This window comes from Kluyveromyces marxianus, chromosome 2 (assembly GCF_001417885.1).
Source record: "Kluyveromyces marxianus DMKU3-1042 DNA, complete genome, chromosome 2".
Taxonomy (NCBI): domain Eukaryota; kingdom Fungi; phylum Ascomycota; class Saccharomycetes; order Saccharomycetales; family Saccharomycetaceae; genus Kluyveromyces; species Kluyveromyces marxianus.
The window spans coordinates 360497-382826 of NC_036026.1; the positions used below are offsets into that span (position 1 = coordinate 360497).

The 22330-nt window shown below is 42.8% G+C and overlaps 8 protein-coding genes across 8 annotated transcripts; 3 read left to right on the plus strand and 5 right to left on the minus strand.

The window, feature by feature from the left end:
• Nucleotides 1-570: 570 nt before the first annotated feature.
• Nucleotides 571-3027, minus strand: KLMA_20164 (uncharacterized protein; the record flags this gene model as incomplete). Its single annotated transcript, XM_022822706.1, has 1 exon — nucleotides 571-3027. One exon carries the CDS (start codon nucleotides 3025-3027, stop codon nucleotides 571-573), a length of 2457 nt encoding a protein of 818 aa, XP_022674500.1.
• A 4407-nt stretch (nucleotides 3028-7434) lies between these two features.
• ADK1 (adenylate kinase ADK1) lies at nucleotides 7435-8118 on the minus strand (the record flags this gene model as incomplete). The annotated part of the gene is made up of 1 exon (XM_022822707.1): nucleotides 7435-8118. The coding sequence occupies one exon, from the start codon at nucleotides 8116-8118 to the stop codon at nucleotides 7435-7437; it is 684 nt and encodes a 227-aa protein (XP_022674501.1).
• A 1077-nt stretch (nucleotides 8119-9195) lies between these two features.
• On the plus strand, nucleotides 9196-11352 carry MSC3 (uncharacterized protein; the record flags this gene model as incomplete). Its single annotated transcript, XM_022822708.1, has 1 exon — nucleotides 9196-11352. One exon carries the CDS (start codon nucleotides 9196-9198, stop codon nucleotides 11350-11352), a length of 2157 nt encoding a protein of 718 aa, XP_022674502.1.
• Nucleotides 11353-11770: 418 nt separating this feature from the next.
• Nucleotides 11771-12163, minus strand: HTA1 (histone H2A; the record flags this gene model as incomplete). Its single annotated transcript, XM_022822709.1, has 1 exon — nucleotides 11771-12163. One exon carries the CDS (start codon nucleotides 12161-12163, stop codon nucleotides 11771-11773), a length of 393 nt encoding a protein of 130 aa, XP_022674503.1.
• A 715-nt stretch (nucleotides 12164-12878) lies between these two features.
• HTB1 (histone H2B) lies at nucleotides 12879-13277 on the plus strand (the record flags this gene model as incomplete). Its single annotated transcript, XM_022822710.1, has 1 exon — nucleotides 12879-13277. One exon carries the CDS (start codon nucleotides 12879-12881, stop codon nucleotides 13275-13277), a length of 399 nt encoding a protein of 132 aa, XP_022674504.1.
• Nucleotides 13278-13612: 335 nt separating this feature from the next.
• Nucleotides 13613-16880, plus strand: SPO71 (Spo71p; the record flags this gene model as incomplete). Its single annotated transcript, XM_022822711.1, has 2 exons — nucleotides 13613-16751; nucleotides 16876-16880. The coding sequence occupies 2 exons, from the start codon at nucleotides 13613-13615 to the stop codon at nucleotides 16878-16880; spliced, it is 3144 nt and encodes a 1047-aa protein (XP_022674505.1).
• Nucleotides 16881-16978: 98 nt separating this feature from the next.
• On the minus strand, nucleotides 16979-19270 carry STE5 (Ste5p; the record flags this gene model as incomplete). The annotated part of the gene is made up of 1 exon (XM_022822712.1): nucleotides 16979-19270. One exon carries the CDS (start codon nucleotides 19268-19270, stop codon nucleotides 16979-16981), a length of 2292 nt encoding a protein of 763 aa, XP_022674506.1.
• A 1234-nt stretch (nucleotides 19271-20504) lies between these two features.
• PDA1 (pyruvate dehydrogenase (acetyl-transferring) subunit E1 alpha) lies at nucleotides 20505-21746 on the minus strand (the record flags this gene model as incomplete). The annotated part of the gene is made up of 1 exon (XM_022822713.1): nucleotides 20505-21746. One exon carries the CDS (start codon nucleotides 21744-21746, stop codon nucleotides 20505-20507), a length of 1242 nt encoding a protein of 413 aa, XP_022674507.1.
• Between the last annotated feature and the right edge of the window lie 584 nt (nucleotides 21747-22330).

Below are 22330 nucleotides of genomic sequence, written 5' to 3' on the forward strand. Positions count from 1 at the left end.
CTCCTTAATGCTCCTTTCACTCAAACTGATTTACCTCTTCTCCTTACAATTCTTTTGTAACCTCTAGCGCCTAAGTACAATCTACTTGAAAACTGACGCTGTTAAACAATTCACTAGCAACTGACCTCTATACTAATGACAAGTGTAGCCCACTATTCTACTCGGTCAATGAAAACTCTACGATCTGGAGAACTTTTTGTCCTGTTCTCGTGGTTTGTAACAGTTTAAATTGCATCATTTTTGGTGTTTTTCTTGTTCCTTGATTGAAACTGGCATTTTTACCTTTTTAATTTGTGTGGAAAAGTTGGGATTTTTGGTTAGAGTAATCTGAAAGAAAAGTGACAGTTTTTGAAGAAAATACGCATGGGGTCGGAGTTTGGATGAGGTATGGTGCTAGCGACACACAAGAGTGGGGGGGGAAGTATCTCAGTTTATGTGCACTAATGGGAAGGGATGGTACTGTTGATGTGTTTCCCAGTTTTATATGTTTGGAGTCATGGATTTGAATCTTTGCCTGTTTTAAGCTAGTACATGCATATATATATATACAATAGTACATAGAAATCTATCTCACAATGGCCCTTGTGGTTTATCCTCAGGTGCACTTTCCATGTGTATCTGTAGCAATTTGCCCTGGTATGAGGCTATTCTTTTCTCGCTCTCAATGATGCGTTTCGATAAGGTGTGTATAAGCTGGTCCCTTTCAGAGACCTTTTTAGCCCAAAGGACATTTTCGTCAAGAAGCTTTGTGTTTGCATAAGTCGATATGGATGTAATCATGGAGGTTATGAGTGGGTGGTAGGGTTTGGGAATTTTGCGGCGAATTTCGAGCCAGGTTTTGTTTGCGTATGAGGTCAACTCGTCGTCGCCGTCGCCGTCGCCGTCGCCGATATATTCTTCATTGTCATCGCCAATGTCATCAGTACCAGCTGATAGATTCTGTGGTGCTGTAAAGAAATCTGTTTCCTCTGTGTGGTGCCCTGTGTGGTGCCCTGTGTGGTGCCCTATGTGGCCCTTTGGAGTATCTGGAATGTTATTCCGGTGTGTAATTTTGTTTGTTGGGCTGTTTTCTGCGCATACGGTTGTGTTTGCGTCGAGGACAGATTTATCTGATGCCGAAGCGTCTCTTTCGATGGACCCTAGAAGCTCGAGGCTTTCTTCCCTGAGATGTTTGCGGGTGCTAGAGGCGCGTGGTGGTGTATTCAGAGAGCTTAATGTGAGCGAAGGATGGGTCTTGGTATACAAGTAGCTGTGGGCCCCAGTTAACAGTTTTAATTTCTTTATTCTGTTAGATGTGCTAGTGTCTGCGTCTGCGTCTGCGTCTGCATCTGCATCAGTCTCACCTTTCTTTCGCTTAGTACTTGTCTTTGTCGAGACTGATGCACGTCCTTTACGCTCTTGCTTCAACACCCCATTCTGAAGTGACGTAAATACAGAACGAAGAGTGGACATGTCAAACCCCATATCTTGAAGGAATCGAATTGCTTTGCCGTAGTCCCAGAGTCTGGGGTTCTTGTTAGCTTTTAATGGTCCGTCTCGCTTGAATATCACGTATCTCGTCTTCAAACATGGAGGCGGAAGCTTAATGGACTCGAGGATTTCCGGTTCAAACTCCGTGGATGTGACATTGAAATGTTCGAAATATAAGAATAACCGCTGTTCAAGTTTGGTCCACAGTTCATGTTCCACCTTGTTTGTTCCCCTGGGAAACTCCTTTACGAAGTGGATCTTGGACCGGGATAGCTCCACGGCCCATCTATTATGCCATGATTTACGAGCCGGCGTAAATCTACTTGTATCTGCAATAATACGCGGTAAATCCTTAGATTTGAGTAAATCGATATATGCAGCTGGATCCTCGAAATATTGAGTACCGGACTTGTCCTTTTTTGACTTGTCAGTGAACTCGACCTCTGCCGTAGAAGTTACCATGCCTTCAAACCTTATGTCAGATGAAACATTATTCTTGCAAAAGCTATAGTATATTATGGCGTTTCTATAGCAGAGATCCACATCATTATAGTCAAACGAATCAATGGAAGGGTTGAACGTGCCGCTTTGGAAGTACTTCACCAAATGTTCTTCGCTCCATAGTTGTAAACTCGATATAAACTCGTGCTTGTAATGCTCCAGAACATCCTTGATCTTTTCTCTTGGCAAGTTGAATTCCATTAGCTCACATATGATCTCCTTGCGGTTATACTTTATCTGTGCTTTTTTACAGGGTGTCAATTCTCCAGATTCATTTATAAGCTCTTCGATCCTATGTATCAGGCACCGATTGGGTCCCAAAGGATTATCTTCAAAGGCTTCAAGGTCAAGCATTGAGTATGATAATTGATCGTAACAGACCTTTTTTTCATTCTTCCTTTTGTTTCCCTTGTTCATCTCCAGGATTTCCTCCAACGTCGTTATCATCCATTCCACGACGGGGGTTATCTGAAGACCATAAATTTCTGACACCAGAAAAACTTTTTCAGGTAGAGATACTGCTCCTGGTAATCCCTCTGGAAGCATCATCATATGCCCCTTTTTAAGCTTCTGTTCCAGCCTTGAAATCTCATCGCGCCAGGCTCCAACCGCTATCCCTTCAATCATCCCAACAAATATACACGCCAACTGGTCGTGACTGTGAGAGATTTTCCGCGACTCCCACGTAGCATCCACATTGTTGCTCCCTTCAGTAAATTCACGCATGGCAATAAGCTTCAAAATATCGAGCCTGCTCAGTATAAGATCAACATCATCTTGACTTTGCCTCAATTGCACAATGCTGTACCACATCTGGTACGAAAATTCCGGTAAAACATGCGAAATGTACCAAAAATACATCCAATTCACTGGTTTACTATTGAAACTATAGCGTAGTTTGCTTTCCAACTCCTCTCGCACACTAATTCGATGATTAGCCGTCAATTCCGGAATAAGATCAGGGCCGCATTTTGTTGTCTCAACGCGTTTCCGGGGCCTTCCTCGCGGTTTTTTACCCAAATTTACTGCTTTTTTCTCGCTTTTAATTTTCTCCATACTAATTACTACCAAGTGGACCTTGTTACGCTGCGTATGATACCCCGTTTTATCTCTCTTTTCTCCTTCGCATTGTCTTTATATATATCAATACTTTTTAAGGTTTTGATTTAAGGTTTTAGAGGTTTTCATGTTAAAAAAAAAATAATTACGTGAAGCTTCAACCTTAAGGATTCTCCCATATACAAGTAAAACAATTCAAAAATATGGATATTAGGGTTTGGGAAGGTATTTAAAAGATTACTTAAGGAATTTAAATATGATACAGAACATTGTAAAGCGTAAGAATTCAAAATTATGTTGATTTGGTGTCAGTTTCGTGGGCAAATTGTGTGACTTTTAGTTTGCCTTGAGTATTTAAAGGGCATGGATCCTCTTTTATGGGAGAAGGTTTAGTATAGAGGCCCCAAGTGTATGGGAATTGACAGTATTTTCCTCTTGATGGTTGTTGTGAGAAATTTTGGCACTGAAAATTCATAGAATTAGAGCCGGTTGGAGAGTGAGGGGTGTGGACTGTGTTGTTCAGCTGTTGTTGGACAAAGGAGAAACCATCTGCTGCTGTGGTGGTGGTGTTATAGTTTGGCGTATTTTCTGCGATTTCTGTGGTTTCTGTGGTTTCCGGGATTCCTATTGATGATGAATGGTATGTGCTTTCTTCTCTGTTTATAAAAGATTGTTGGAGAGCTTTGATAGTATAAGCCAGTTCGTTGATGCGGAGGTTAAGCTCACCCACTTGCATTGAAAGATTTTGCATTGTCTGCTGAAGTTCGCTGTATTGAATGTTGTCTTGGGAGCTGACTTTCCTGCTGAAATTGTACAGTATATCAGTTTGGTCTACGCTATCTGTGGTGGATATACTCGAATACTGTGGAGTGGTGGTTTGCAGCAGGTATTTATCCTGGGGGGAGGTTGCTTTTGGCTTAAGGTCTTTCTTGAGGATTATTTGTCCCTTTTCGTCCAAGTGAAAGGTCATTACGATGAGTTCCATAACTTTTTCGTTGCTGTTGGTGGGTACCTTGCCTGCTAGTTTGTTCCTCATGCCTTTGGAATAAAGAATATTAAATCTATCTCTGCATTGACGTGCGTTCCGTTCGATGTTCTCCAGCTTGGCTAAATCTTTAATGACAATTTCCCAGAAGTGTTTAGTAGGGAAGGACTGTAGAAAGTGTTCATGCAGTATGTCTACCCTATTAAGCAGTGTTTTCATCAATGCCATGTCATCTCTAGATTTCCAAGTTGAACGGTTGTTTCTGTTGCTGTTCATGCTTCTTAAAAATTACAGAAAGGCTTTTACAAGGCGATGTTCGATTGGTGTGGTATTAAATATAAATTTCAACGTCGTTAAGCCTTTGCCTCTGTTCTATTTTTTTCTACCCAACTTTCAATTTATTTTCTGATCTTGAGTAAATGGTGATGTTAACGTCGTATTATTCCGGATTCTGTTATAGAGGCAGTGGATTTGAGCAGCGTGCGGAGAAGGGCCACTTATATAAAAACAAAGACCAAAATCAGAGCCTAGCCTCAATCTTTATGTTCAGCTAGAGAAGCAAATGGATCTTAAAAGAGGGCTGGAAGCAGGTTAAAAATATCACAAGCCCACTAGTAGGTAAAGAAGTTAATGCTATTAACAGTAATATTCTTCTAACTAAATTATATGCATTTCAATAAGAACGGGGAATGAAAACACACGGCCGAACTAAGACTGTTATTTATATTTAGAAAGAGAGTGTCAAAATGGGGAAATTACAAGATTATTTTATGGGCAAATCACAGGTCATATATATACCCCATCTCATTATTAGTTAGTGGTTGGAAAAAGTCACATCCTAAATTACGTGAAGTGAAACGACCTAAATCTTGAGAGAAGAGTCCCTTAGTACAGTGATTAACATGGCCCAACTAGTAATATCGGTATTAAAAGTAACAACAACAACAAAAAAGACCCCTGAAATGCTGCGAAGTTCCTTGGTGATGGATTTTTTCGAATTTTTTTTTGTGTCTGTGGTAACCAGCACTGCAGGAACCAAGTCATGGAAGGCTTCTATATGAACTAGCAGATCCACAGAAAAGGTGCAAGAGAAAAAACTCAAAACAAGAAAAAAATAGGCGGTAGGGGCTTTGTATCTCTCTACGAAACCAAGACGATCCCGATCCTAGTTAGGCATTCAGAATTTAACAAGATGCATAATCTTACTACGTATACGACAAAACCTGACGATATTGCTTCTTACTACCTAAATCCGCTACGTCGTGCGCGAGGTTGATGGGAAATCAATACCGAGAAAGTATATTCATACTAGCAGTGCGTTATTCTGGAAGGAATTTACTTTTGCTCTTTGCAGCTGAGTCTGAACGTGGAGTTAGCTAGCTCGCTAGCCGGCTTACTCGTCAAAATACTGAGAGCGTGTTGATGCGGATTCCAGCTAGCTCTTGTGCTTATGCTCGTGGGTAATAGTGGAGGTTTTAATGATAAGATTGCTTAGCAAATTTTAGATAAGATGAGCAGTGAGGAACGAATGAGGGTGGGGGAAACAGAGGCGAAGTTTCATCATTTGTTCTATCACATTTTCTTACTATTGGTGATACTGCCCAATGTTGCTTATGTGTCAGCGATAATATTAAAATATGCATGTTCATGTATTATCGGATATCACTTGGGCTGTACGAACACATAGCAACGAAAATGTCATGCAAATGGTTCTGGGACGCCAATACCATCATGCTAATATGATTTGGACTCTTTTTGCATGTTTTAGAAGACAGAAAAGTCATGAATATAACGTCTATTTCGAACAATTCAAGAAGAGCTAGAAATTGATGTAAAAATTTGTTCGAGTGTAGTAGAGTCAAAAAAAAAAAACTTGTCATGTTTTATTTCACCCGTACGTCCTTGTCTACTGCGAAACCAGCTCCTAAGAAAACGGTTTTTTACTTCTTGATATTCAAGGAAAATTTCTCCTTACGTAAGGTTCCTATACTGAGCACTCCTTTCTTGCTGTGTTTGTGTGCGTGATCGTGCGTGATTGTGCGTGATTCTGTGTGCCTATGTGCTTGTGTGTTTTCTTTCATAGTATATCTCAAACCGAAACCACCAGAAGATGTCGCAAACCTTAAATCGTGTCGTCCTACGTATTTTTCTTCGGCGTCGCTTGATATACATGTTTCTTTTCAACACTCCTTCTCCGTCTCTCACTGTTTCACATACACTACTTGCCTGCCCCCAACTGTGGATCAGTGAGTGAGTGTCGTTTGTTCCCTTGGGTTGCTATGTTGATTCCGGATAAATTCCGGCGAAGCTGACTTGCACGCATCCTGTAAGAGAAGAAGAAACGAAAAAATTTTGGAACACCTAGAACATCCGTAGAAAATGCCGTATGACGGCATTTTCTAGAAGCTGAAATAAAAATGGAAGCTCTCCTGTGGGGTTCCATACGTCAAAATCACCTCCCTACGTATATCTTCTATGCGGTCGTTTCTATGGTATTATCGTGTGCCCAGGGTTCAAATGGAAAGCAAAAAAAGCAAAAGCGAGAGTTATACGGCCTAGTAAGAGAGCAGAGGGCGACTGAGATTGTTGAGATTGTTGAGCTTGATTGTATGATTTCCCCTTTCCAATTACCGACGGAGCTTGGGGAAGGTTCCCCTTTCCCGCATCTCCGTTTTTTCAGGCACTTTGATGCCGTTTACTACTATTATTAGGCCTGTCATCTTGACTTGAAACGGTTTGGCAGGTGCACGTAAACGGTAGGTGTGTGAAACAGGGACAAGGGAACAAGTATCAGGTGGTTTGTGTTTGAAAAGCCTGAAGAATATATAGATTAGGCTAATGATGCCCAGTAGTCTTTTCTTTTGTGTGTCTGTGAGTGTCTGTGTGAGTGTCTGTGTGCGTTTTCTGTCTTCTCTCGAGGAAGAAGAAGAAGAAGAAGAAGAAGAAGAACATGCTACGAGTTGATCTGATATCCGATATCAAGAGCGGACAAATATCTAAACGAGCGAGGAGAACTTTCCCACAATAATAAAATTAAAATTAAAACTAACAGTGGTAGTAATAATGAAAGAGGAGGAGGAGGAGGAGGAGGAAGGGATGGAGAGACACGTCGTCCTCTTGTTCGGGAAAATTATTGTATTGGGTTGTTTTTTTTTTTCCAGAGAACCCTGGTCGACTGTAAATCCAGGCGACATGATCGACGAGTCAAGTTTCAACTCCCCCCCCTTCCTCCCTTCGCTTTTGCCTTTGTTTCGGTCTTGAAACTAACTAATTAAGGGCCCCAGCTCTGCTCTTGTCTTAAATTACTTACGTAGGCGGTGTCATTATTTACTTTTGGGTTTGTTTGTATCTTTTTTTGTTTTTACAAAAGAGAACAAGCACTAGTACTAGTGCTAGTGCTAGTGCTTGCTACCCTCAGCTTAGTTCTTACCCAAACACTTCAAGATGTCGGACCAGACAGTCTTTGGTGGCTGGGAGGCGTCAACACCAGCCCAGATACCAGTCTTCTTGTAGAAGTCGACAATTGGCTCGGTTTGCTTGTGGTAAGAAGACAATCTCTTCTTCAAGGCCTCGACGTTATCGTCGGATCTTTGAACCAATGGCTCACCAGTCAAGTCGTCCTTCATCTCGACCTTTGGTGGGTTGAACAACTTGTGGTAAGATCTACCAGAAGCTGGGTGCACAAGTCTACCGGTGATTCTGGCAACCAACAATTCGTCGTCAATCTTCAATTCAACGGCCTTTTCCAATGGTCTACCTTGGTCAGCCAACATCTCGTCCAACTTCTCGGCTTGAGGAATGGTTCTTGGGAAACCGTCCAAGATGAAACCCTTCTTACACTCTGGGTTGTTGGATAGTTCGTCCTTGATCATGTTGATCATGATTTCGTCAGAGACTAGCTTACCATCGTCCATAATTTTCTTGGCCTCAATACCCAATGGGGTTTGCTTGGCGACTTGGGATCTCAACATATCACCAGTGGCCAAGTGGCACGCACAGAACTTCTCCTTCAAGTTTGGAGCTTGGGTACCCTTACCGGCACCTGGAGGGCCAATCAAGACCATTCTAATGGATTCAGGAACATGGGATAGATCTTGGGTCATGATGATGTGTTACTATTCTGTTTCTTTTTTTTTTTCAAAGCTGGGTATTGCTTGAGCGATTGTACAACTGGGAAACAAGTTGAGTTGAAATGAAATGGTTCAGCAACGGCACTTGCAACAGGTATAGCTTAGGACTTGAAGTTTTAATCAATTTTATCTTTTTTTTTTTTCAGATCTTTCAGAATTTTTCATTATTTTCAACTTTTCAGAATTTTTCATGAAAAATTGTATAGCTGGGAAAAGTGTCCATTGGGCCAGCACGGAGGGCCACGGGAGAGAGCGACTGGGGAACCACGGGCCCGTCGTCTTCCTGGAGTGCGTGTGTCAACGTTCAATCCTCCTCTATATACAGAAATATATACACATATATATATATGTTTGTATAATTACATGTATCAAAGTGGGGACCAACCAGGTGAGGGACCAGCTGAGGGACCAGCTGTTGCCGCGTCATTTGAAAGTAGTCACGTGGGGTACGTTTATATATTTTTATTTTCGGTTACCCGGCGTCTTAATACGGGGTCCGGGCAACCCTAACTATTCCGCATCACGTGTGTAAATCTTTTGTCGTTATGTACGTAAATCATTTCGGTGCATTTGTATTTGGAGTCACGTGACTTTGTCCCCCCGCTATCTCCCGCTCCAGCATTATCTTCACCATTTATATATATATATATATATTCAAACACACACATAGACATAGATATAGACATAGACATATATACACACACATATCAAGGTCTGATCCCACTCCGGTGGGCAAGCACCCTGGAAACCGGCTCACACTCGCCTGCTCTTTTCCTCCGGGTTTTCTCTCTAGAAACCCAAAAAATTGATTTAGCAATTTTAAAGGATATATAGCTAATGTTTACCTTTTACCCTTTAACATATCACTATTGAAAGGTTCAAAAGAGAAGTGAAAAACCCCAGAGCAAAGGCGAGTTATCGGCGAGTTATCGGCTATACAAGGGCATTTACAGGTGTTTACAAGTGTTTACAAGTGTTTTCCAGGAGTCTCATAGACATTTTTGGTGGTTTTCCAGGTAAAAATAGCGGAGAATCGGTGAAAAGAAGGAAATGGTATTTGGGTTATCTATAGGGAACAAGCGGCGAAGCAGTCGAGTTCCGGACCTTTCGCGGTACGATTATCATTATAATGGGGACGGGCCAAGTGCTGGGTATTATAAGAGTCATGATTTGTCTGCGGATGCGGCGTTTGCGGCTAGTGTGAATTCTGGAGGCCGGAGTAGATCGATGGTGAATACGTCGTTGCGAGCTGGGCAAGGGCCAGGGCCAAGGCAAGGGCCAGGGCAAGGGCCAGGGCAAGGGATGGCGCACCACGGGACTAGTTTTGCGCCTAGGAAGGCAGCTGCTGGGAATTCGAGGGTTTCTTCTTCTAGAGGAGGACAACGGCAGAGAAGTGGTGGGCCGGTTCCGTATGGTTACGGGAGTAACCAAGGGTATGCAGGGAGTGCCCAGGCGGCGCGAAGCTATAGTCTCACGAGCGGTCGGCATGTTGGTGGTAAACAGGGCAAAAAACAAGGTAAAGTTGGGGGCAGCAAGGCGTCGAGCCGTGCGGGTTCTTTGACGAATTCGATTATCATCAAGACGCAGGAGGTCAAGGACATGTCTGGACGGACGCAATCGATCACGACGCAGACGATCAGACGGGTGAATGGGATGGAGTATGTAGAGACGACGACGCAGACTACCGGTGCGTTGGCGGACGATCCGCAGTTCCATTTCCAGCAATTTTCGGAGAATAATGGCTTATCGGAGGAGGAAGAGATAGGTATGGAGTCTGAGTCTGAATCTGAGCCTGAGCCTCATACTCAGCCTGATGCTGAGCATGAATATATTTCTGGATCGGAGCCCGAATCGAAGCCAGAGCCAGAGTCCGAGCCTGAGCACGAGCCCGAGCTTGAATCAGAGCCCGAATCGAAACCCGAATCGAAACCCGAATCGAAACCCGAACCAGAGGCAGAAGACGGTGAGTTTGCTGATGCATCTGAGATCATAGAAGAAGAAGACCATACCCAGTTTTTCGCAAAGGTGAACAAAGTGAAGGTGGACGCTGCTGGGGCACCACTGGCGTCGCACACTGGGAATAACAGCACTAATAATAACAATAGTAATAATAATAATAATAATAAAAACATCAACAACAACACTAATAATAACGATAATAGTAATAATGATAATAGTAACACCAGTGTCCATGACAAAAAGACCCACAGAAAAAGCGCTATGTCAAAGAGAATGACGCTGAGAGATAGTGAGGTTCCGGATACAACAACAACAACGGAAAGTCCAGTGAACCACACGTACCAGGGCAAGAGACGTGTTCAGGCACCACCAGTGGTAGCGCCTTCTTCTTCGCGCAAGGTGCTCACGCAGGAGGAAATGTATGCGATGGCTTTGGAGATTGCACAGCAAAGGTATGCGGAAAGCCAGCAACAGCAGCAGCAAAGAAGTCTGCAAGGAAATGGTAACGCTGTTCCAGTGCAGGTCCAAGGTGAAAGGCCCTCGCAGAGTATAAAGAGTGCGGGGTCTCATAGCGGAATGGAGCCTATACTTGAGGATACGGCAGAGAATCCAGTAGAGGGTACTACCGCTGCTGGTTCAACTGGCGTCTCTGGGGCCCCTGTTGGGGCCCCTGCTGGTGGCCCTGCTGGTGGCCCTGCTGCCTCTGGTCCTTCCGTGGCCTCTGGTGTACCAGTGCCCGTTCCCACAAACGAAAAGAGCAGGCGTCCTAAAAAGAAGGTCAAGAGTCTTCTCGACCGGGTGGTACAGTTTAGCCAGGAGAATACACTAAGCCAGCCGTCTGGCAAACATAGAAGGGGCCATCGAGGACAAGTTGATGCCCAGGCACAGGTACAGCCTCAGCCTCAGCCTCAGCCTCAGGCCAGGCCACAACCACAGGTCCAGCCACAACCTCATGCTCCTGTACAGACTCCAGCCCAGACACCAGCCCAGACTCCCGTCCAAACGCAGACAGAAGCCCCACAAACACTTGCTACCACGCAAGAGACCAGCTCTTCGTCGTCGCTACGACATGCCGGGCCGCAACAAGAGGAGGAGCCAGCGCCTGTGCCAGCACCAAATGCCCAGGCCGAGGCCCAGGCGAATCACGTGACCCAAGCCCCAGCTCCAGCTCCAGCACAGGCTAAAGGCTCCCCCAAAAAGACATCGTTCTTCAAGAAACTATTCAAGACCAAGGACAAACACCACTGAACTAGACATTCCCTGTATATACAGGATGCATCCGCGCATCGTATGTAAAAATGCACAACCAATATACTATAATATACTATAATATATTTTAATTTACACTTGGACAACTACATTTAGCCTTTGGGAGTGGAAAGTTAGAAACCGATACAAAATGAACAGAGCAGGGGACCTACCTATTTGCCTACTTACTTGGGGCGTTGGGTTGGTAGGTGATACGTAGTTGCTGGCTATTATACCATTGGCTATTATAACATTGGCCATTGGCCCAGGGCCAGCATCAAAAACCACCACGTGACCTGAATTATGCGCCGCTTCTCAAGCTAGTCCCAGTTCTCCCGCTTATCCAATATATTGGTATTAAACCTACTTGCTATAGTACAAAGAAATATATATATATATGTGTGTGTATGTATTCCGCTCACAACTCTTGGGAAGCCTTGGCCTTGGTAGACTTCTTTGGCAACAAGTTCTGGTGAATGTTTGGCAAAACACCACCTTGTGCGATAGTCACGTTACCCAACAACTTGTTCAATTCGTCATCGTTTCTGATGGCCAATTGCAAGTGTCTTGGGATGATTCTGGTCTTCTTGTTGTCTCTAGCAGCGTTACCAGCCAATTCCAAGATTTCAGCAGCCAAATATTCCAAAACAGCTGTCAAGTACACTGGAGCACCAGAACCGATTCTTTGAGCGTAGTTACCCTTTCTCAAAAGTCTATGCACTCTACCAACTGGGAAGGTCAAACCTGCCTTGGCAGATCTAGATTGAGAAGCCTTAGCAGCAGAACCAGCTTTACCACCTTTTCCGGACATTTTTATATTATATTATGTTGTGTTTATGTTATGTTGTATTACTTTCTTGATGATTAGTATAACTAGAAACACCACTAACTGACTAATGACAATCGGAACCCAAATACTCCACCATATCGCCTACTACTGTGCTCCTTATATACGTGTAATTTTTCACATAGACTTCCCCCATCCACCGCATGCCAAAAGCAACGTGACGCCACTGTACCTCCACTGTACCACCACTGTACCACCACTAGGCCTCCACTAGGCCTCCACTATGCCTCCCTTTTCACCCCTGTTCTCCTAGCTTCACCGCTCTCGTGAAACTCCTGGAACGCTCTCATCCAGTCTCTGCTCCTCTCGAGAAATTAGTTTTTCAAGTTTCCAGCGATTTGCTCTTTACTATGGACTCCCGCGCTTCTTTCCGGATTGGGAAGGCGACTTTTTCGCGTGACGAGTGTTTCGCGGGAAGACGTCTCCATTTTCGGGATTTAGTATGGGAGAGGCCTCGGTTGCGCTGTCTTTTCCAGCGAAACTGCCGGCACGACTCGTCTCGCCATACTTAACGCGTATACAAAACGTATATATATAAAGGCTAAGGCTAAAGGCTAATATGGTTTGTAAAGGATGCCCTGACCATTTGATGCTATTATATTGTTTTGCTACTGAATAGGTCAGTCAGTCAGTAAGTAACTACTACGCCCCCCCCAGATAACCAAATAATACAGAAAAAATGTCCGCTAAAGCATCCAAGGCCCCAGCCTCCAAGGCTCCAGCTGAAAAGAAGCCAGCTGCTAAGAAGACCGCTTCTTCCGTTGACCCATCCAAGAAGAGAAACAAGGCCAGAAAGGAGACTTACTCCTCTTACATCTACAAGGTTTTGAAGCAAACCCATCCAGACACTGGTATTTCCCAAAAGTCGATGTCTATCTTGAACTCTTTTGTCAACGATATCTTCGAGAGAATTGCTACCGAATCTTCCAAGTTGGCTGCCTACAACAAGAAGTCTACTATTTCTGCCAGAGAAATCCAAACTGCTGTGAGATTGATCTTGCCAGGTGAGTTGGCCAAGCATGCTGTTTCTGAAGGTACCAGAGCTGTGACGAAGTACTCTTCTTCGACACAGGCTTAAGCGGGGCTCGCCTGTTTCCGGGCCGCGGTACTCTCTCTCTCTTTCGGAGACGGGGAGAGGTGCTGTGGTCTGGCTCTAAGTCAAGTCAACTTAAAGCAAGTTTTTATGGGTTATATATAGTGTGTAATATAGTTAATGCAATACAAATTTCGGTATGGTATAAGTCGATGTTACGTGTCACGTGATTTATCACGTGACGAAATGGTATTAACGTCCGGTGTCCTTCTAAAACACAAAAGGCTAGTTGTACTTACTACAACACACACCATTGGTTGGTTGGCTGATACACAGGCCAAGTGGGCCAGGAAACGTCCACATCACGCACGCACACTCACATGGACGAGAAACTTCACGAGGTGCTTGACATTGTATTGAGTGATGAGAAGTTGTTAGGGTATCTCCAAGAGAATGGCATCATCTGTGATAGAGACGTAAATCAGATCAGAATACCGAAACACTCGTTCACTTCGCACCAGCTCACGTACTGTACCGTAGATGAGGTATCACAGAACCACCAGAGCGTGTTGGTGGGCGGGATTCCGGCTATTTGGAACATGCAGCACTCATATGGGTTGTTCCAGATGGTTGAGAAGCTCTCTGATTTTAGGTTGAGGAAGAGAATTAAGTATGTGTACGAGAGGACCAGGAGACGGGAGGCGAAGATCCTAGGCTGGAGGCAGCATAATAGTGCGGGTCAGCTACGGAAGTTTGAAGAAAGTGCGAAACCTTCGAAGCAGGTGATGATGTACAATGGCACAAACACTGACGTAGAGGATGATGAATCATGTTACAATACGGATGATTCATTGGCGGCCAGCGATCTGCCGTCATCTAGTGAAAGTGCCAGGGCCAGTGCCAGTGCAAGCAGCAGCACCAGTACCAGCATCGACGCATTGCCATCTGGTGTGGTTACAAACCCGGTGAACTCAGAACCTGCGCCGAGATTTGCATCTATTTTAGGGAAACCCAATAGTAATAGTAATAATAATAATAATAATAATGGAGTTGCAAACGTTAAAGTTGTTGTCAATGACTATGACAGCGACAACAGTGGGGCTGGAATTGGAATTGAAGCTTACTCCCCTGTTTCCAATAGAGGAGCCAGAAACGCTTTAGGGTCAACTAGAAGCAGAACAAGAAGAGATCGTTCTGTTAGCCCTGCGAGATCGCTGAGAAGTACTACCTCAAGTAGAGACCCGATTACAGTCCTTAGACCAATCCCTCAGAAAATAACACTAGAGGAAGAAATGCGCATCAAAAACTCATCTAAGCAGTACACCGCTTTGAAGGCTATTGGGAAAAGGATCGCAGATAACTTCCCAGAGAAGAAAACGGATAACTTCGTGGACAGGTATCCGAACGGTTACAACAGCGGCAGCAGTAACATTATCTTGGATACATCAAGGCTCAATAAAGTTATCAAGATGGAAAAAATGCTAGTTATGGTCAAGGAAGCATTATCGGCAAAAGTGGTGCCATCACATTTCTCCGAAGATGAACCGGTGGATACAAGAATTTACCAAAGGTGGAAAGAGTATATTGTTGTTGCAAGAGCCACAGGGAATCCAAATGCGCCTATCAAATTGCAATTCTACACATCAAGTAAAATTAAGACAGTGGACACAAGGCAAAAGAAACCATGGCATTGTAAGATGGAATTCGATTTGGACAAAACTTGCCTAATTGAATTCTACAACTCTTTGGACAAGAGTCTTTGCATTGTCAAACAGGATGATGAACTAACACAAGAAATACGCTTTTCGGAAAATAACAAGAAAAAGGCAAACTTGAAGAAACCCTACGACCCATTACAAATCTTTATCCTAAGATGTGATAATCTCATATCTTCAAGCAGATGGTTAGTCTTCTTGCGATCTAGTATTGGTCAAACGTCAAAATTCCACAAGATTAATGTTCACATTCCTACCATCGATTTTTCCCTTGACATAGATTTACCCAAACATGTTCTAAATCAACTAGCTAAAAAGGCCGAAGAAGAAGAAGATACGATGAAGATCTTCTTTTTGAGTAAGGGATACCTGGTTTTGCAGCTTCCTATTATAAGATTCTTGAGACTTGCCATTCGAGAAATGGTTTTAAAGCTCGGTTACAAAGAGGCGGCTCTTCAATGGGATAAACCCAGTGTCTTAATGGGGATTTGTTGGAAACATTATGATAGATTGGAATGGGCTTTTGGGAACCAAGCAGACATATTGTACGGATCCTTCGTGATGAGAAAATCACATACCGTCGAGTACAGACACTTGCAAACGTATCCAAAATCGGTAGAGATAAGCGTTGATAGAGAAGAAGATACAGATATCAGTAATGGAAACAATGAGGTATCAAACTATGTACTACTAGAACCTCCTCCAATTGAAGGCTTTTTATCTCAAAATACGATAAAATATCACAATTCGACTGTTGGGCTATCTCAACCATATTTTAAGATCTCCTATTGGTTCACTTCAAATAATCTCTTATTCGTAATGAGGTCAGCAAAGGCCACACCACCATTACCAGACGAAGAAATTGTCGATCCTTTTGGGTTTGTCAAGGATAAGAATAAATTACAAGATCTCTTAAAGAGCATTCCAAAAATATATGAATCCAACCCTTACACATTAAACGAAAATGGGCATATAGAGTGGCTAAATGATAAAATGACAGATGAAGAGTTTAGCAAACGTGATAAAACTGCCGCAAGGTCATTTCTAAGAAAAGTCTCATCAATTCTTAAGGCAGATAGCTGTATCGATATGACTAGCGTACTAGAAATTAGACCATTCAACCACACTTTAATAAACAATCAAACCTTCAAAGTATGGAATGAGGCCAATAATCTAATATGGAAAAACAATATGCCGGTTGAAGAAACCAAATCATCCATCATTGAATTGGTCCTTGATAATAAAACCAGTAAATTGCTTCTAGCTCCTGATCCTGAATCTTGTGCAGAGTGGATGTCAAGACTAAAGGATATATCCTTCTACTGGAAAAAACGCTTGGCTAAAGATCGGCAACTTCTATGGGATTTAAAGTTCAAGAATCTCAATACATTCAATATCACAGAACAGGAAGAAAAACATATATCTGCCTTTGCTCCAAAATGGATGACAGAAGTTTCGGTAACTGACGATAATATATATAATGTTAGTGCACACGCTATGGCTCATCCTATTATTCACCAAGGTCTCATATATCAGAAATCTCGGAAGCATTCTGTGTTTAAAAAAGAGTTTATGATATTAATTCCAGGATTTGTGTTACTCTTCCATTGCTTTGAGAGGTCTGTCAGAGGATATGCGAAGAACAGTACAGAGTACAGGCACTCTCTGACATTTCCAATTGAGAAATGTTACGTATATTCTGGAGCACTAACAGAGCAAGAGCTTTTAAAACGTGATAAAGAGTTCAACTCCATTAACCCAGGATCACACTCGTTATCAAGAGTGTACACCGACGGTTGGAGAAGTATGGACGAGGAAAGTAGTAGAACATTTGTATTGTGGTTCCCAAGTAAAAGGATCATAGCTGATTCTTCCTTGAATGCCAAAAATGACGAGGGACTCGCTTCTAACGTAAATGAAATGGATAGATTAGGCGTTACTGGGAGATCTATAGTCTTTATGTGCAGATCCAGGCAAGAAAGAGATTTATGGATGGTCAAACTATATGATGAACTAGAGAGAACCAAGATGCTATAAATAATCGTAAATAATGGAATGTTGTAACTCAGAATCATCATCAAATTGGGAATGAGAGTCAGCTTCAATATCTTCAAAGGAGGTCGGTGAAGGAGGTCGTACCAGACGCTCGTTATCAGAATTCAAACTTTTGTTAAATTCGCTAGAGCCGACACTAAAAGAGTCGCTAGTATCGCTATCCCCTTCATCATCGTCATCGTCATCATCGTCATCAAAGTTGATGTTAAAACTATACGATACTGCTTCTAGTAGCTCATTCCAATCCTGTATTTCAACAAGTTCTTTTATCTTGCTAGTATAATCGACGTTCAGGAATCCAACCTTGATCTTCAGCTCATTAACATGTCGTTTCCCAACATTTGCAAACATCCTATAATCATGAAATAGGCAGGTTTTTCCAGTCTCCATAGACGCATTAGAGATAACGAGAACTCCAGCATTGTTACAAACCTTTCCTCTTTCTTTGTACCATGTCTTGTACAATAAGGCTGGTGAAAATGGCTGGGTTCCGGCGTCACTTATTTCAGCCCAAGAATCAAGAATTTCTCGAGCCCCTCCAATTTTAACGATAAGACCATCGACACCAACTATACAACAGTTAAAATCATGGTATTTCCAAGTTAGAGCTGATAATACGTTTTTGATTGTGATTAGGTTTTCACTCTTCAACTTTCTTCTATCCACCTGCAAAATGACGTTCAGTTCTCTTGGCGTAGATCTTTTGATAGATAAAATGGAGGAGATTGAGGTGAATAGAGTTGAATCTCTGGGACCTGCAGTTACGATAGTCTCGTTTATAGTATTCTGCCTCCTAACAATGATAGTCCGAGAATCGTCGGCGCTAGGCATAGCAGAAACAAAATCAGGAAGCGGGATAGAGGTAAAATCAAGGTTTCCGAAGGTTAAAGTTGGATCGAAGAAAGCGGTGATCCATTTCTCCAATGATTTGGTATCTGAATTAAAGGGCTTGATACGTACCCTTTCTCCAGTTTTTGCCTTTAATTCAAGCGTTGTCGCATCAATTAATTCTATATTAGCCGGGCTGTTCAATTGTAAGAAACGGTAGGATGAGAATTGCAGAACGTTCGAAGACGCTTTAGATGACGGTTGACACAATAGAAGATATTCTGAGAAAAGATAACAACAGCATTGCTTAAAGCCCTGATCATCCAGTGATATGAGAAAATTGTCGATTAGCCGCAGGAGTCCGTATCGGGAGTCAATTTCCCATGGTTTTATCTCTTCGAAGCTGGTAAGGAAGGCTTGCATGAAATATTGCCTTTGTATATGCAAAGAGCACACAAGTTGCGAGTCGTTATATAAAGAAGAGGAGGAGGTGATGGATGAAAGTGCTGAAATGGTACTACCTCTATAATTGTTGGATCTTCTCTTTATGCTGCTTGCTCGTGGGAGTCTCCACGAGTCTCTAACTGACGGTGTGACGAAGACTGGTGGTTTCAAAGAGGAAGCGAAAGATAGTCTAATATCGCGGTTCGTCGGAGTCGTTTTCACAGCATTCCTCATGCTCAATGGAGGTGGAGGTGGAGCTAGCGGTCCGATTCCAGTTCGAGTATTTTCGGGAGAATTGTGTGGTTTTAACTGGGACTGTACCTGGGGTATTGCTGACGACAGCTGATCAGAACTGCTGCTATTCACAGTTAATAATTGGTTGCGCAATCTTTGTTTCATATCCTCTTGCGAGGGCACACACAGCATACTGCACATCTGACATTTCGGAAGCGCATCATATAAATCGAAAGTTTTGCTAACGGGGTTCAAACTAACCATCAAGCAGTCCTCGTGACACATATGATTACATTGAAGAATGATGACTCTTTCAGTAGAGCCCTTAAAAGAACACAGATCACGACAGATGCAGCACTTCTCGTTCTTCCACGACTTATTTCCACCTCTCCGATGAGGTTTCTTGCCAACCTGAACATTCCCATGGCCGCTACCGTTCCCATTACCAGCAGAATGATAGCTTTCGGGAGACTGCATTACAGGAGGATATTGAAGCGCAGAATCTATGTTAAAATGCCTAAAACTCTGCTTAGATCCCGGGCGAACCGGCGAACCATCGTGCAATGATGACACAGCAGAAGATGATGTAGATGGCGTGCTTATCGATGGTGTTTTCGCTCTTTTTTTAGAGAAGAGTTCTGTCCATCGTCTTGGTGATGAGGTATTAGAGCCTGATGTTGGTGTTGTCATAGTGTCGTTTTTAGAAGAAACCGGTGTAGATCCGACGTTTGTGAGCTGGAAAAGAATCTCCTGGGAGTTCATATTGGGACCAAACAATTAACTGCAAATCCCCAAGCTATTAATTAGCTGTTACTGCCGTATAAATCAGCTTAAGACTAACTTTATTCAATGACAATTCTATCTGTATTCATTAACAGATGTTATATGTAGTAGGTAAAAGAGAGAGAGGGAGAGAGACCATAAATTTAGGCCAGAGAGATTTTAAAAAATCATTATGAACCATAGAAGCTAGACTGTAAATTCCCATATCGAGGGATAGCCCACTTACTTTTCCTATTTTTGACTTTATTTGCTGACGCACTTTTTGAGGTTGTTTCAGATTCCATGTTCCAAGATGTTTCAAAAATATACCAAGGAAAGCAGAAAGAAAGAAAGATGAGATGATGGAATGAATGGCTGTGATAGTGTGTACCCTTAAAAAAAGGGAAGAGGCGCGAGTATTGAGTGTGAATAGTCGGATATTGTATGTATCCAGTATTATAACATAGCATATCTATGATACTTCAGTTCAGTAAATACAATTTACATATATGAGATCAGGCTGAGAGGCCTAGAAATAAGATATAATGATAATTATTGGTAGTCGTCGTGAGGTAAGTCATTACAAAGGGGTAAGTGTTCATTGTCAAGTAAAGGAAGGGCTGAGGGTAGTGAGCTCCTTTGGAAACAGGGAGAGAGAGAGTTATCCAAAAGGCTCTCACTTTCAGAGGCCCACCAATTGACAGGAACCTTCCATGTTTTGTGCCGGAAGCAGTGTGTGTATGGGGGGAGAGTTATGGGAAGGGAAATAAAAAAAAAAATATTCGGAATATAGGTATAATATGGTATAGTGTCTGTATCAAAAATGGGAGAAAAGTAAAAGAAAGTGCCCAGTCCAGTTAGTTACGGGTATAATTTGTTTAATTTGATGATGTCAGAACCAAAGGAGTGGTGCTGTGTTGGTTTCCTGTCTATCGGCCTCACACACATTCACACATAAAATGGAGAGAGAGAGAGAGATTATGTGTGAATTAGTAGAAAGGCGAAAAGGGACAGGAAGTAAACGACCATCAAAAAGATTTCACACCAAATCAAATCAAATCAATTTGAGTTTACGCATAACTTGGAACCGTAGAGAAAACACCTGTATCTTTTGAGAAAGGAAAAGGAAATAAATTGAAATATAAGAGAAGAGAAGCGGGAACAAAAAAAAGAATCAACAACAACTACAACAACAACACATTAAAGTGTGTGTGTGTGTTGATCATCGCCTAATCTAATCTCTGAAGGCGAACTTGTTGTTGGTAAAGTCCCAAGTGTCTTCTTGCAATCTACCTCTTAGGGTTGGGGTTTCGGAACCTGGAACGTAGACGTCTTCGAACAAGATAGACATCTTAGCTTCTGGAGCTGGAGCAGCGTCAGCCAATTCGACTTGTTCGTCAACGTACTTTCTAGCAGCCTTGTCGTAGGCCTTGATTTCTTCCTCGGTAGCGATACCCAATTCTAGCAAGTGCATCTTCAAACCAGCAATAGGGTCGTTCTTGGATCTCATGTGTTGAATTTCGTCTCTGGTTCTGTAGGTGGTACCTGGGTCAGACATGGAGTGACCACCGTATCTGTAGGTTTCGTATTCCAAGACCAATGGACCGTTACCGGAGACAGCCCAGTCCTTGGCGAACTTGGAAGCTTGGTAAACAGCCAAGATATCCATACCGTTGACCTTCAAACCTGGAATGTATTGACCACGCTTGAAGTATTCAGTCATAGCGGAGGATCTGGCAGCAGCGGTACCCATACCGTACTTGTTGTTTTCACAACAGAAGACGGCTGGCAAGTTCCACAACTTGGCCATGTTGAAAGATTCAAACACTTGACCTTGGTTGGAAGCACCATCACCGTACAAGGCAAAGGAACAAGCATCTTCGTGCTTGTATTGGTGGGCAAAGGCCAAACCAGCACCCAATGGCACTTGGGCACCGACAATACCGTTACCACCGTAGAAACCTGGGGCGTACAAGTGCATGGAACCACCCTTACCGAAGGAAACACCGGTTCTTCTACCCATCAATTCAGCCAAAACAGCTTGAACAGAAGCACCTCTCATGTAGGTGAAACCGTGACATCTGTAAGAAGTAATAACAGTGTCACGCTTGGTGATAGCATTTTCAATACCAACAGCAATGGCTTCTTGACCAACAGACAAGTGACAGAAACCTCTAATCTTCTTGGCCTTGTACAAAGCATCACAAGCCATTTCCATTCTTCTCACAATAATCATATCCTTGTACATTTGCAACAAGTTGGACTTGGTAGTTTGGTAAGTCAATTCTGGAACTTCCAACATGTACCCTTCAAAAGATGTTTCTGGCAACTCAATTTGCACAATGTCATCCCCATCAGCCAACTTAGAGTCTTCAGCTACCTTGGACAATGCACGGGCATTGCTAGAAAATCCTCTAGCAACTCTCAACCCAGCTGTCTTACCAACCAATGATGATTGGACCTTCAAACAAAGCATCCTGTTTTATTCGTATAATTCTAATCCGGACTTTAAATTATCCCTAATTCACCCTTACTGCCAAAAAAAAAGCACCAAACAACTACCAAACAAACGCTGATCGATTGCTGTCCTTCCTATTAACAGATACTGGCCTAACCCTCTCTCTTTCTTTAACCGCGCTTATATGCCAAAGGTGGCGCTAAGAGGTTAAAACTCGATTTCATTAATTTCCTTCTTTTTTAAATATTTAGAATTTTGAGAAAACTCGAAAATTTGTTTTTTCCCGTTTATTCGCATTAAAAAAAAAAAGGCCTAGCGAGGCGGTTTAAGAGAGTATTTAGGCTGTATATAGTGAGAATGGGGGGGGAGAGTTTTGATGAGGCCCAGTTTAAGTTTGTTTAAGTTTGTTTTTTCTGGGGTGATTGGTAGGCATGTAGTCTGGAGGGGAGGTGTATAGTTAGCTGTTTTTATTTCTTCTTTAGTGTGTAGAAGGGAAGGGTCTCTCTCTCTGTATCTATTGTGCGTGTGTACTGTGCTGTGCTGTGCTATTATGCAGCCGGGATTGGGAAACGTTTCTGTTACCCGGATGGGGTTAGAAAGGG